Below are 15000 nucleotides of genomic sequence, written 5' to 3' on the forward strand. Positions count from 1 at the left end.
GCTTATAGCAAGCTCTGATTGGCCCCACTTTGTGATAGAGACGTTGCTTAATTAAATGGTTTTATGACTTTTTGGTATTATAACTATAGAAATAAAAGATAGATTCTCTTTAAAACTGTTGTCGCTTATGAGTTCGATCGAAAAAGGTTACATGTGACACAACATAAATCTAAAATGCTAGCATCCGTAGAATATCCATACAGTGTAGGGAAATTATCAATTTCAAACCCAATGCTGTAATAATAATTATTCAAATTTGTTCATAGCCGTGTTGTTTATGACACAAAACCTAAATCACTCTGCATAATTTATAAAACGAACGACAAGTTTCACCTCTATTACCGAAAATACCTTCATCTTTCAAATAAAATACAATAAATCATTATAATAAAATATGGGGCACAATTTATATTACATTCACTTGATTGGATCCATCCCTAAAATCTTTTCTTGGCATGAAGCTTCTTATAAGCATTTTCATAAGATTTGATTCGTTTTGAAATACGAGCTAACCCATGTTTTTAAAAAATTAACTTTTTTATATATTTTGATACGTTGTTCTTAAAAATAATTTTAAAAAAACATCATTTTGATGCATTTCTACATGAAAAATATTTTGAAAAACAATCATCACGACACTCCCGAACAAGCTCTCAGACATGTATATAATTTGAGGTTTGGTATTAGTGAGCTCGATGAAAATTTTGATTTTTTTTATCAAAATAAAACTTAATTCAAAGTTTTTTTAAATAAAGATTAAATCACCTATGTCAAAAAACCAATTCAACTCAAAAGCTTAAGTTGTTATGTAAGGTTTCAAGATATGATTTATATTATTTTCTAACACACTCTCTCAAGTGAAAGTCTTTTAAGTTTCAAATTTGCACAGATTCATATTATCTTAAACTTAAATTTTATCAAATAAATAAAGATGATAAGATTCAAATTTGTGTCCGCTTGGTCATTAAGATTTTGATATCATGTCAAAAAATTAATTCAACTCAAAAACCTAAATTATTAGATGAAACTTTAAAATATAGTTTATATTATTATCTGTAAACCTAAATCAATTTACCCAATTTCTACCGCTTCTAAATCAACGAAAAAACTTATTGGTTAATTTAGAATAACTACTTACCTCGTAATATTAAGAGAAATAGTTTATGAAAACCTTTTACCCTGGGATTTACGATAAGAGGCACACCGACACTCTCTCCTTTTTTTTTCTTTGTGCGCGCAGGTAAAAATAAACTATTCACATCAAAAACTAAAAAAGAAAACCATGAGAAATTAATTTCTAGCACCACTTCTTGAGGTGAAGATCATCTTTTAATAATCATGCTAATGCATCTAGCTAGCCCCAATATCAGAATCATAAGCAGTTACTAATCTAGATCTTTAACCACTGATCAACTTCACCACCAATGCATGAAAACCGTGGAGTAATTCAGGGTTAAAAGTTTAGGATCTCAGCATGGAGAGTGATCCTGTATTCTTCCATGGAAAACACTCAAACTGTTTACGATTCGGAAAACTTCACGCAGGAATGTAAAGTTCGGGGTGTAAAGAACATGCATGGGAAGGGTGATTGAGCGGTATATAAGTGGCTGGGTTTATCGATTACTTACCGAACAAGTTCTTCGATGTCTCAATTAATTAAATAGCGAAAGGGGTCGGATTTATATATGGTTAGATATATCTAACCGAGTGAAAAGGCAACGATTAAAGAATAAAAATACACAAGCACCAGTATACGCGGTAAGATTCATTGAATTAGGAAGATACCTTTTGTTTTTCTTTTTGCAATTTTGTCGTAAACGGGATATTAATATACTAAGGAGCTTTGTCTGGTTCATACTCAAAGAACTCCAAGAACTTGAATAAAAAATTGAGTTAAATTAATGTTCATGGGGGACTGCATGTATAATGCAATAATTATCATTGCCCACCATTGCACTGCACCTTACAAGCATACTACCTCCTCCCATAAGCGCTTGATTGAGGAATGATGACATAATTTATTGTAGATATGTCATCATTAATAGTTCTAACGATTTAGGTTGAAGGAGTATGATGTTTGCATGTTGAATATATGAGTGATATTGACCCCCGTTTCAATGCTCAAAATTAGGGAGACACTAACCTCAAGTTATGATCTCCATGAAACAGAGTACCAAAAGCTCAAGTATAGCTTGCATAAATTCAAACTCAGAACTATCATGCGGCTCAATGCTTTCCTAAAATACAAATATCGATTTAGATCCTTAAAGCCTTGATGGCTTATAATATAAGTTATTCTGTAGAATTTAGTATTTCTAAACAGTCGGTTATGGATCTATCATAATTAAATTATATAAAGAACTTAGCATATTATGGACCAACAAGACAAAGTTAAGTCCAACAAGCAAATTATTTACACCAAAACATTGTTGCCACCCGAGACGAGACGCGAGGATCTAAGCCGTGTGGAAATGCAATGTAGCAAGAAGTTTTTATTATTGTTGTTGTTGTTGTTGTTGTTGTTGTTTTTAATAAATAGCTAGACAATCCTTAAAGTTCTTCCACATAAATGTAAGAGACATCATTTACATACATGTGAAATTAAGGCAACATGGAGCAAGAAGAAAACGAACCCCAATCCATGATCCTTAATGCTTTTCCTATGGAAAAAATATATTGCAAGTTTTTTTTTCTTATAGGGTTTGTAGTTTCTTGTTAATATGTGTATTGTACACACTGACAATATATTGTAGTATTTGCGATGTGTCAAATATTTAAGCAGACTGCATAACAATTCCTTCAGGGTTAGTAGTTATGTTTCAGTGCGAGTCTAAAAATTAATTAAGAATTATTAATTAATGCACAAAAACAACCAATAAAAGATTAATAATTTTGGAGACTCAATCGAGAAATATTTATCTTTAAGAACTCGATTGAGAAGTAGATGTTGTATTTGTTAGAGCAATTTACATGGAGATCCAAGTAGCTATGACGCGTTACTAAAGTTTAGGTGTTGACTCAATATTTTTGTTTTATGTTAATAATGATCCTTAGAAATCAAGGACTAACCTATTCCTTTGGCTATGATCCACGTTGGTGTGGATTAGCATTGCATTGCTTTTCTGTTATCCTCTGTAAGGCTATATGTAGTCACTTTGATAATGAATAAAGACAGACTTTTCCTCCTGAAAAACTAAGTTTCAACATTTAGTATCAAAGCCAAGTTATTTTATTTTTCACATCTTGTAGTCGTGGCTAAAGATAACAAGTAAAGGCAGTTTCGTTCGGCCAACAATTCCTCAATTTGTGGGGCACTATGATCATTGGAGCATGCTGATGGAGAATTTTCTTCGCTTCAATGAATACTAGCACTTAGTTAAAACTAGACTTTTTGCTGCAGCAAAGGATACTGATCTCTCGAATGAACAACAGAAGGCTCTAGCAGATCACAGATTGAAAGACTTGCGAGCAAAAAATTATCTCTTTCAAGCCATTGATCATTCAATCCTTGAGACTATCTTGGATAAGGAAACTTCAAAGGGAATCTGGGATTCTATGAAGAAAAAGTTTCAACGGAATGCAAGGGTCAAACATGCACAGTTGCAGGCCCTTCGCAAGGATTTTGAAATCCTTCACATAAAGGATGATAAGACCGTCTCATTTCTTGGAGAAATGATGAATGATGTTACTGTTATTGAAAAGATCATGTGTTCTATAATTTCAAATTTTGATTATGTTGTTTGCTCCATTGAGGAGTCTAAAGACTTGGACACCATGTCCATTGATGAATTACAAAGTAGTTTATTGGTTCATGAGCAACGCATACATAGTCATGTTATGGAAAAGCAAGCATTGAAGATTACCCATGATAACAATTGTGGCAAACTAGGCTGTAGTAGTATTTTTCAAGGAAGGAGACGTGGGCGTGGGAGACAAGGTTTTGACAAATCTCTTATTGAATGCTTTTATTGTCATGACCTTAGTCATTTTCAGTATGAATGTCCTAAGAAGGGCAAAGAAAAGGAATCATAAGCTTATTATGTTGAAACCGATAAACCGTTGTTGCTCATGGTATATGTTGATAATGCAGAGAAGATGGAACATGAGAAAGAGTCAAGAGACTATTTTTCGGAACCTAATACTCTTGAAGTTGATAAATGCACAATTAGATGAAACAACATGGTTTTTAGACTCAGGATGTAGTAATCATATGTTCGGACACAAAGATTTTTTTTTCAGAACTGGATGAGAGCTTTCGCAAGTCAGTCAAGCTCAATGACAACTCCATCATTGATGTAATGGGAAAAGGTCGTATTCATCTTCAAGTTAATCATGTTTCGCAAGTTATTTCAGAGGTATTTTATATTCCTGAATTGAAGAACAATCTATTAAGCATTGGTCAATTATAGGAAAAAGGTTTGACCATTTTGTTTCGATATAATAAGTGTAAGGTGTACCATCCCGAGAGAGATCTTATTATCGAAACAACCATGACTCTTAATAGGATGTTTATCCTTCTTGCCAAGATTCAACTTCTTGACCAGCATTGTTTTCTAACTCCAACACAAAATTTAGATTATCTCTAGCACTATCAATATGGTCATTTGAGCTTTGGCGACCTCAAAACTCTACAACAAAAGCAAATGGTTCATGGGTTGCCACAACTGTAATGTTCCAGTTTATTACACGAAGATTGTGTGCTGGGCAAACAACATAGAAATTCATTTCCATGAGAAAGTGTGTGGAGAGCATCACAACCACTTTAACTCCTTCATACGGACATATGTGGGCTAATTTCTCCTATCTCCAACAGTCACAAAAGGAATTTTTTGACTTTTATTGATGATTTTAGTAGGAAACTATGGGTCTTTTTCTTAACAGAAAAGTTCGATGCTTTCAAACGGTTTCAACTTTTCAAAAAAAAGGTTGAGAAAAAAATTGGCACTAACATTAGGGGTTTGCGAACTAATAGAGACGAGGAATTCACATCAAGTGAGTTTTTTGAGTTTTGTGCAACCAATGGAATGCATCGTCAACTTACCGCAGCTTACACTCCTCAGCAAAATGGAGTGGCAGGGAGGAAAAATCGCAAGATCATGAATATGGTTCGAAGCTTGCTCATCAGTATACAAGTTCCTAAAACCTTTTGGCCCGCAGCTGTCAACTGGGCGGTACATATTCTTAACAGAAGTCCAATGCTTGCAATCCAAAATAAAACTCCAAGAAGAGGCATGAAGTGGCACTAAACCGTATGTTGCTCATTTTCTAGTGTTTGGATATGTTTCTTATGCTCATGTCCCGGATAACAAACGCATCAAATTGGACAATAAAAGCTTGAAATGTGTTTTGCTAGGAATTAGCGAGGAGTTCAAGGCCTACCGCTTGTATGATCCCCTTTCTCAAAAAATACTTATCAGTCATGATGTTATCTTAAAAAAAAAAAGGACAGTTGGCCATGAAGTGAAGATCATGTGCAGCAATTCAAGCATCTCTTGAGTGGGGGGATATAAATAAAGACGACAACAATATTGTCTAGGATGAAGCTATAGACAACGAATTCGATGGGATTGGTCATGCAAAAAATAATACCAGTGGATCCATTAGTATCGATCATCATAGTGGACTGCTGACCATTTAGAGCATCATCAAACAATCAACGCATATACAACTGCTGACCATCTTTCCAGTCCTGTTGAAAGACATTCTCGACACCTTCCAGTATGGATACATGACTATAACAGTGGGGAAGGCTTCTCTGATTAGGATCATCAAGGTAATTTTGCTTTATTTGTTGATGTAGACCCTTTATCCTATAAGAATGCAGCTCGACGTAACAAATATAGATGTGGCATGGAATATGAAATTGCAGCCATTAAAAAAAAACAATACATGGGACCTCACTGATCTTTGTCGTGGTGCAACAATAGTTGAAGTGAAATGGATATATATAAGACTAAGCTAAATGAACATAGAGAAGTCGACAAAATACAAGGCTCGCCTTGTCGCCAAAGGGTACACGTAACAACATGGGGTGGATTACATGGAGGTATTTGCTCCTATGGCTCACATGGATACTATACGACTGGTGCTTGCTTTAGCAACTCAAAAGGAGTGGTCTCTGTTTTAGTTAGATGTCAAGTCTGCTTTTCTCCATGGTGAGTTAAATAAGGAGGTGTATGTTGAGCAACCTCCTGGTTATATAGTAAAAGGAGCAGAAAACAAGGTATATCACTTACAAAGAGCTTTGTACAGTTTGAAACAAGCTCCACGGGCATGGTACAACCGCATTGAAGCCTATTTTCTAAAGGAAGGATTTGAGAAATGTCCTTAGGAACATACTTTGTTCATCAAGAAATCTTCACAGGGTACCGTATTGCTTGTGTGCCTTTATGTAGATGAACTCATCTTTACTGGAAATAATGAGACAGTGTTAAGCTCTTTTAAACATTTTATGATGAAGAAATTTGATATGACGGATCTTGGAAGAATGTAGTATTTTCTTGGTTTAGAAGTGCTACAACGAGCTAATGGTATTTTTATTTTCCAAAAGAAATATGCCTAGGAGGTGTTGGAACGTTTTAATATGGCTAGGTGTGATGCAGTATATAATCCTATTGTTCCAGGATTCAAGTTAGTTACGGACTCTGTTAGCATGGCAGTAGATAGCACATTGTACATGCAAATTATAGGCAGTTTAATGTATTTGACATCTACCAGACCCGACATTATGTTTGTTGTTAATCTGCATAGTAGGTATTTGGCACATCCTACAGAAATCCACATTCAAGCTGTTAAGAGAGTACTCTAATATATCAAAAGGACACTTACATATGAAATTTTTTTTATAAACAATGTGGTAATGAGGAGTTTCTTGCTTACACTGATAGTGATTATGTAAGAGATTTGGATGATAGGAAAAGTACATCGGGTTTCTTGTTTTTGCTAAGCGCTGGAGCTATATCATGGTCTTCAAAGAAGAAATCTGTCATCACACTCTCCACCACTGAAGCTGAGTTCATTGTTGTTGCCTCTTGTGCCTGTAAGACTGTGTGGTTGAGAAGAATGTTAGAAAAACTTAATCATGTCTGTACTGGGACTACGATGATATATTGTGATAATAGTTCTACTATTAAACTCTCCAAAAATCTTGTTATGCACGGTCAAAGCAAACACATTGATGTTCGTTTCCATTTCCTTCGTGATCTAACTTGAGATGGAGTAGTAACGCTACTGCACTGTTATTCTCAAGAGCAACTAGCTGATATCATGACCAAACTGTTGACATGAGTTATTTTTTAGAAGCTGCGTACGTTGCTGAGTGTTTGTGAAGATCCAAGAGTAAACTGAAGATAATATCATCAATTTAAGAGAGGAAATGTTACTAAAGTTTAGGTGTAGACTCAGTATTTATGTTTTTTTTTTAATAATGATCCCTAGAAATCAGGTACTAGCCTATTTCTTTGGCTATGATCCACATTAATGTTGATTAGCATTGCATTTGCTTTTCTGTTATCCTATTACAAATATACTAAAACTGCTCAGCCTTTCACTGTAGCAATCCACAGTGAAAGGCTGAGTTGTTTCTTCTTGTTTTTTTGTTTTTTAAGCTCTTTTTTTAAAACCAATTTTTCTTCATTTTTCTTCATTTTTTCTTTTTTGATGCCTTTAAATTTTTTTTTCTTTCTTTGTTTTTTTTTTAATAAATTATGTTTTGTTTAATTTAGTTTAAGCTATTTTTTTATTTTTTTTTATGCCTTTAGCTTTTTTCTTTCTTTCTTTGTTTTTTTTCTTTTAACTGCTCAGCCTTTAGCTTTTTTTTCTTTCTTTGTTTTTTGTTGAGTTGTTTCTTTTTTTTTTCATTTTTCATTTTTTTTGTTTTTTAAGCTCTTTTTTTAAACCAATTTTTCTTCTTTTTTTTTTCTTTTTTGATGCCTTTAACTTTTTTTTTCTTTCTTTGTTTTTTTCTTTTAATAAATTTTGTTTTGTTTAATTTAGTTTAAGCTATTTTTTTCATTTTTTCATTTTTGATGCCTTTAGCTTTTTTTTTTCTTTCTTTGTTTTTTTTCTTTTAACAAATTTTGTTTTGTTTAATTTAGTTTGTTAATGTTAATATTTTTTTAATTTAGTTATCAGACTTTTATGACATTGATCCCGGGTTTAATAGGTTAACTTAGTTTCACGAGTTAACCCGGATTTTTTTTTCTTTTTAATTAATTTTTTTCGTTTATTTTAGTTTGTTAATATTAAATTTCTTTCTATTTAGTTATCAGACTTTCATGACACATATCTCAGGTTTCACGGGTTAACTTGGTTTCACGGGTTAACCCAGTTAATTCTGGATTAACCCGTCCATTTTTTTTTGTTAATGTTAAATTTTTTTATTTAGTTATCAGACTTTCATGACAAAGATCCCAGGTTTAACAGGTTAATCTGGTTTGGCGAGTTAACCTGAAGTTTTTTTTTAATTAATTTTTTTCGTTTAATTTAGTTTGTTAATGTTAAATTTCTTTCTATTTAGTTGTCAGACTTTCATGACACATATCCCAAGTCTGATAGGTTAACCTGGTTTTACGAGTTAACCGAGTTAATTCTGAGTTAACCCGTCCATTTTTATTTGTTTTTTTCTTTTGTTAATGTTAATTTTTTTTATTTAGTTATCATACTTTTATGACATGGATCTCGAGTTTAACGGGTTAACCTGGTTCGACAAGGTAACCCGAAGTTTTTTTTTTCTTTTTAATTAATTTTTTTTTTTAATTTTGTTTGTTAATGTTAAATTTCTTTCTATTTAATTATCAGACTTTTATGACACATATCTCGGGTTTGACTGGTTAACCTGGTTTCACGGGTTAACTGAGTTAATTCTTGGTTAACCTATCAACTTTTTTTTTCTATTTAGGTATCAAACTTTCATGACATGAATCTCAAGTTTGATGAGTTAACCTGGTTTGAAGGGTTAACCCAGTTAATTCAGATTTTTTTTATTTTTCTTCATTAATTTTTTTCTTTGTTTTTTTCTTTTTAATTAATCTATTTAATTATCATATTTTTATGACAATCTTACAGCCAGACCCATATCCAAGGCTCTTGGATCTGGTGTTGCAATCAAACTCACTTAAACTCGAGTCATGTAAGTTTAATATTATTATTAATATTATAAATATTACTCCTGGGTCAAGCGTTGCAATTAGACCCAAGACTTTTGGGTATATCTTTGCAGAAAGACCTAACACTCTTAGATCTTAACCTTTTTTATATTTTTTATGCAAGAAAATAAAATTAACCCGTGGGTATGCCTTTGTTTTTTTCCCTTTTCTTTTTCTTTTTAAGCTTTTTATTGTGGACTGCACAGTGCAGTCCACAGTGAAAAAACTAATGCCTTTAGTTTTTTTCTGACTTTTTTCTTTCTTTTTTTCTAATTATTTTTTAATTTACTTTCTTAATATTAAATTTTTTCTGTTTAATTATCAGACTTTTATGACATGGATCCCTGGTTTGACGGGTTAGCCCAGTTAATTCTGGGGTAACCCGTCAATTTTTTTTTTCTATTTAGTTATCAAACTTTCACGACACAAATCCAATGTTTGACAGGTTAACCTGGTTTGAAGAGTTAACCCAGTTAATTCAAAAAAAAAATTTCTTCATTAGTTATTTTCTTCATGTTGGTTTTTTTTTCTATGTTTTTTTTCTTTTTACTTAATCTATTTAATTATCACACTTTTATGATATGACCTTGCAGCCAGACCCACATCCAAGGTTATTGGGTCTGGTATTGCAGTCAAACCCACTTAAACTTGGATCATGCAAGTTTAATGTTATTATAAATATTATAAATATTACTCTTGAGTCAGACGTTGCAGCCAAACCCAAGACTCTTGCGTATAATTTTGCAAAAAGACCTAACACTTTTAAATCTTAATTTTTTTTGATATTTTTTATGAAAAAAAATTAACTCGCAGCATCGCGCGAGTCATGTAACTAGTGTATGGCTATATATAATCACTTTGATAATGAATAAAGACAGATTTTTCCTCCTGGAAACCTAAGTTTCAACATGGCTGACCCTTTGCTTGAAAGATCTCGGCAGTAGCCCCTAGGCAAGCAGAGGTCACGAAGAATATATGATAATTATTTATAGACTTAGTGTGTCGAAATTAAGCTACAAATTAGAATAGTGTAAGAATAGATTATATATAAGTCAACTATTATATGGTTGATTTCAGTTTTCTCGGGCAGTTCACAAGCCAATCTAGGACAGCCCCGGCCCTATGAGAAATGCTTCGCCGAAAAAAAAACAATAATCCGAAAGTACTCATTATTTTAAGCTTCGTAAAACATTTCATTAAATTAATCAATACATCCTTACTATACTGCTCACTCTCCAGTTAATTTTAGCTAGACATTCTGCTTTAGATTCCCTCGAAAATAAATAAACATTTTTATTGTCCAGATAAGAACTTAGATCATTTGTACAACAATAGTGCTCGATCCGAAAGAAAAGAAAAGAAAAGGTCTATAACAAATTAATAAGCCCGATATGTTTAATTTTAACATATATATTGGTATTATCTTAGGATAAAAAAAAATACGTTTAATAAAAATAAAGATATTTTTAAAATAATTTTGAGATGAGTTTTTATATTTTGCTATTATTTTTATTTTTTCTATTACATGATAGTAACAAAAGATTGCTTGTATATTTCAAGATAAAGTGTACCAAAAAAAAAAGTCAATCACAATTCGAATTCTATTATAAAAGAGCCCATCAAATAAGGTTGAAGTCCAGACCGGTTCCTCAGCTAAGAAAATTCTATCATATACATTTTCTCGATTGTTTTTTTTGTAAAAAGATTTTTCGCGAAGTTATTATGTAGGCAAATGTTGTAAAAATCCGAAGTATAAATCGGTCAATTTAACTAAATGCCCATCTTCTTTCATCTGATTATTCATAATTAATATATAGTCAACCAACTACTAATCGTTGAAAATTAATTATTGTCGGTGTTTGATTTAAAATTTTACTGAATGTAATGGAAATTCTAGAATAATATTCAAAAAAGCTAGCAAAATTATATATATATATATATACACACACGCACACGCAAAGAAATCAAGCTAGCCCTCCCATCATGATTCATGGACTCTCCAAGAATTTCACATCTCCTCCTGAGTCCTGACTGCATGCGAAGGGTAAACCAGCTACGTACTTCACAAGGCAATGATTTCAAATCTTGATGTTCACGTTTTAAAAAAGTGCACATGAGCACCAGGATTCATCTATCATAATATTTAGGAAGTAATATGATGACGGGCCATGAAAGGAGGTAAGAAGTAATCAACGGTGAACGGTACTGATGAGAGGTTATTTGCATCATGAAACATGGAGAAACCATAATTCATTGACCAAAGAAGCCGTGGAGGGAAATTTGGTTTAAAAAAAGGAGAGGGTGTGCAAGGAATACCCTTACATGCAAAAACGCGTAAAAGAACATGTTAGGAGAAAATAAATAAACATTTTAAAAATACAAAATGTAACTGGATTTACTCATTGAATATAAATATATAGAGGAGAGAAAAGGAGAGCGTAAATATTTTAAGCAAGAGACAGCGGCCCTGAAAGAGTGGGTGGGTTTTAAAGCAAATTTAATATTACATAGAGGGCAGAAACTGAAAGTGGAATCCGTTCTCTCTAATTGGAAGATTTGTTTTTTCTTTGTCATTATTTGAATTTTTCTTTTTTTTCCTTTGATGTTGATTGGATTTTCTTGAACTTTATGAGAAAGCCATCCACATGTTTTGTCTTTATGTGTACCTCATTGTTCTATAAATGAGTCACTGATCACTTTTGTTGAAGCCCCCCCCCCCCCCCCCCAGGTACCTTAGACTTTTCTTTTCTTTTCTTTTCTTTTTTTCTCTCAAGACTTGAGAAAGTAAAAATGGAGGAGTTGGGTTCTGTGTGGGGTTTTGAAGAGGTGGGTTCTTTCTGCTCTTTGTTTGCTCTTCTGGGTCTTGCTTGGTCTGGCATTTAAGCCCTTTCGTGTTCTGTTATGTGTACTATGTACAGTGTGTTATATATTGTGTGATGTTCAATGTGTTTTATTTATGGGGTCTCAAGTCTAAACTTCAGTTCATTTCTCTCCTCATTACCGGTCCCATGATGACGTCCATGGATTTTCTAATGACTCCGCCTTGTTGGTATGATTTATTTCTGTTTTAAAGCCTTCATGGTAGTTGTTCTGTGTCTTGTATGCTGTTACTGCTTACTATTCGCTTGCAAAAGTGTAGTAATCGGCTTGAATGAGCAACCTTAATTTGAACGCATTTTCTTTCTTTCTTTTCTTACATGGTATCCTCGTAGTGTTTTTTGGTTTCGTAAAAAAAGTGGTCCTCGTTTTGCACTATTTTTTGCCCCTTCCTTTTTGTTTGCTCGGTGAAGAATTTGGACTTGTAAAACATGCCTCGGTTTGAAACTTAAGAGTCGAGACTTGTCTGTATTGATGTAAACTTGAGATGTTTCGTGGCACAAGTTACGGGGACCAATATCTTTTAAACGATAGGTTTGTTTGGTGCACTCTTTCTCTCATTGGTTTTCTCTTTCCCTTTTCGAGTTCAATAGATTCACCCTATTTGACTTGAAGGACTTGTGATCCGCATGGGCCCAGATTGAGATTAACTGTTTTTCTTACCATGGAAATTCTTGTTCATCAATTGGATTCATTTGGAATTTCTGTCTCTGCCTACTAGGATTCTGTGATTTTTGCATTAGCTTGTTTGGTGTAGACTCCTGTACCACTTGAAGCTAAGGTATCGATGTTGATTTCTGAGTTTCTTCGAAACCAAGGCTTCAATTTTTGTCGCGTTGCCCTATTGATTTTACTTGTGAAAATATCAAGTCTGTATTATTACTCTATCCATATCTCGTATCTGTATCTTGAAGTTGCCAAGCCATATTTTATTGAATTCTTGTGCTCATAACAAAACTAATTAACTTGTATTGAGTTGAATTTGCAGAGCTTTGAATTGAAGCAGAAGCTTGTATACACCACCATTGAATTAGATTCACTGAAAGTTGAAGCAAATGAAGGACTGAGGAAGCACAAGGAGGATGTTAAGCAATTAATTAATCTCCTAAAGATTGCTTACCAAGAAAGAGACGAGGCCAAAGGTCAACTGCAAAAACTGCTCAACAAACTTATGCTTTTCAGTACTTCTGAATTACTGCCCATTCTTCCTCAAGCACAACCGGAAACCCCCCTTGTGATTCCTGCTAAAGCAAATTCCAGTATAACTGAATCCAACAGTCTATCTGATACGTATAATCATCAATCACATGGCTCCTCCCCTGTGGAGTCCTTAATTGATGCAGTTACTTCACCAGATTTCTCCAGCATTAACATGGCAGAATCAAGTCACATGGGCTTTGTGAATAAGGCCTTGGTTCAAGAATATGATGGCTCTATACCAACAGGTTTAGTGGCTTCAGCAATGGCCAAGATTGATCCGGCCGATATTGTAATTGATAATTTTGTCAAAGGAAAAGCCTTACCACAGAGGGGAAAACTGTTGCAGGCTGTGATGGAGACTGGTCCTCTTCTTCAAACACTTCTTCTTGCAGGTCCACTTCCGCGGTGGAGAAATCCGCCTCCGCTGCAGCAGTTCAAGATTCCTGTTTCTTTTAACGGTTTTGAAACTCCAAACCTCACAGCAAATTCAAGCGGCCTTGCTCAACAACCATTTCCTTCCCCGTCAAATATTGGGTTGTCTCGTGGATCTTCTCAAATGCGTTCAGCTTCCATGTTAGATTTTGCTACTTGTGCTTCTGGTTCAGGTATAGGCAATGGATGTTTGTTAAGTTCTGGTGATATGCATCAAATTCCAGCTAGGAAGCGGCAAAGATTTCAATGAGAATGTGGCACTTGGTTCCTTTTTTCTTTTCTTTTTTGTAAAATCAAATTTCAGTGGTTAAGGGTGTAAATGAGATGTTTTGTTTTCAACGCTTGAATGATGTAACTAGTTAGCTTGGCTTATTTTCCTTTCTGTACATGAAATATTACATTTTCCTAATAGAAGAGGGTTTCAAAACAGTTTCGTTTTACTATGCCCTGAATACATTAGCATGAGAAAACATCATAGGATTTTGATCCTATTGTGTTTGGCCTTCAGGATCAGAGTAATTATCACAGGGACAGTCAAATTTCATAGTCTTCACCATTGACAAATTAGGACCAGTCCAGAACAGTAGTTGTTATCCATGAAGTGTTGGGTGCTCGTTCCTGCCCTAATAATATCTGGAAGTATATCACTGATAAGGGAAATAAAATCTTCGTGAGCTGCAGATTAATTGCCTTATCGTAACACCCACAGCAGACAACAACATAGTTCAGGATGTTCTGTTTCTGGTAAGCTTACATTTGTAAACAAAAAAGCTACTACCTGAAAAGTACACAGAAGAAAGATCGGTTGCTACTTTCACTAGCTTGGTTGTATTTCATAGTTGTGGAAACTGAAGCAGTAGCTAGTAATGGATGACCTTAAACACAATTTTGAACTCTGGCACAGTGTTAAAAGACCTGGAATTGCTGTGAAGTATATGATTTTTTTGCCATCACATTGCACATCTCCAGAAAATACTTTTTTATTAACATTTTCCAGCTAATACCGAGATACTAACCATATTGAAATGTTTAGTTCAACTTTTGGGTATCCTATGGCAGAAATATAGATCAGTCCTTGCTTGACTCGGTGCATGTATATTCCAGCACATTAAACAATCCATTGATCTATTCCATGAGGTGCAATAGATCTATATATTAATTCCCGTCCAAATGAAAAATACTGTACGGGTTTCTGTGTGTTCTACGCGAACCCAAATCATCTTTCTGGCCTGCAAAGGAGGTGTGAAGCATCCATGAAGTTATTAGCCAAGAATCATCAAGGAGTGGAGGTTCATCTTTGTTTGAAGTGGCTTTGGATGGAAGCAAATTTAAAAGATTCTTTCCA

At 33.9% G+C, this 15000-nt stretch overlaps 1 protein-coding gene across 1 annotated transcript; it reads left to right on the forward strand.

Annotated features, from left to right (window-relative positions):
• The first annotated feature begins 11874 nt into the window (after positions 1 to 11874).
• LOC133701773 (uncharacterized) lies at positions 11875 to 14084 on the forward strand. The gene is made up of 2 exons (XM_062125860.1): positions 11875 to 11972; positions 13012 to 14084. Exons 1-2 carry the CDS (start codon positions 11937 to 11939, stop codon positions 13903 to 13905), a joined length of 930 nt encoding a protein of 309 aa, XP_061981844.1. The 5' UTR covers positions 11875 to 11936; the 3' UTR covers positions 13906 to 14084.
• The last annotated feature ends 916 nt before the right edge of the window (positions 14085 to 15000 follow it).

This window comes from Populus nigra, chromosome 1, assembly GCF_951802175.1.
Source record: "Populus nigra chromosome 1, ddPopNigr1.1, whole genome shotgun sequence".
NCBI classification, from domain to species: domain Eukaryota; kingdom Viridiplantae; phylum Streptophyta; class Magnoliopsida; order Malpighiales; family Salicaceae; genus Populus; species Populus nigra.

What these genes read in the sequence shown, in the direction of transcription:
- LOC133701773 (XM_062125860.1), top strand. Translation starts at nt 11,937, where the DNA reads ATGGAGGAGTTGGGTTCTGTGTGGGGTTTTGAAGAG. An exon ending in CTGTGTGGGGTTTTGAAGAG is followed by an intron (nt 11,973 to 13,011) that starts GTGGGTTCTTTC and finishes TTGAATTTGCAG; the next exon opens with AGCTTTGAATTGAAGCAGAA.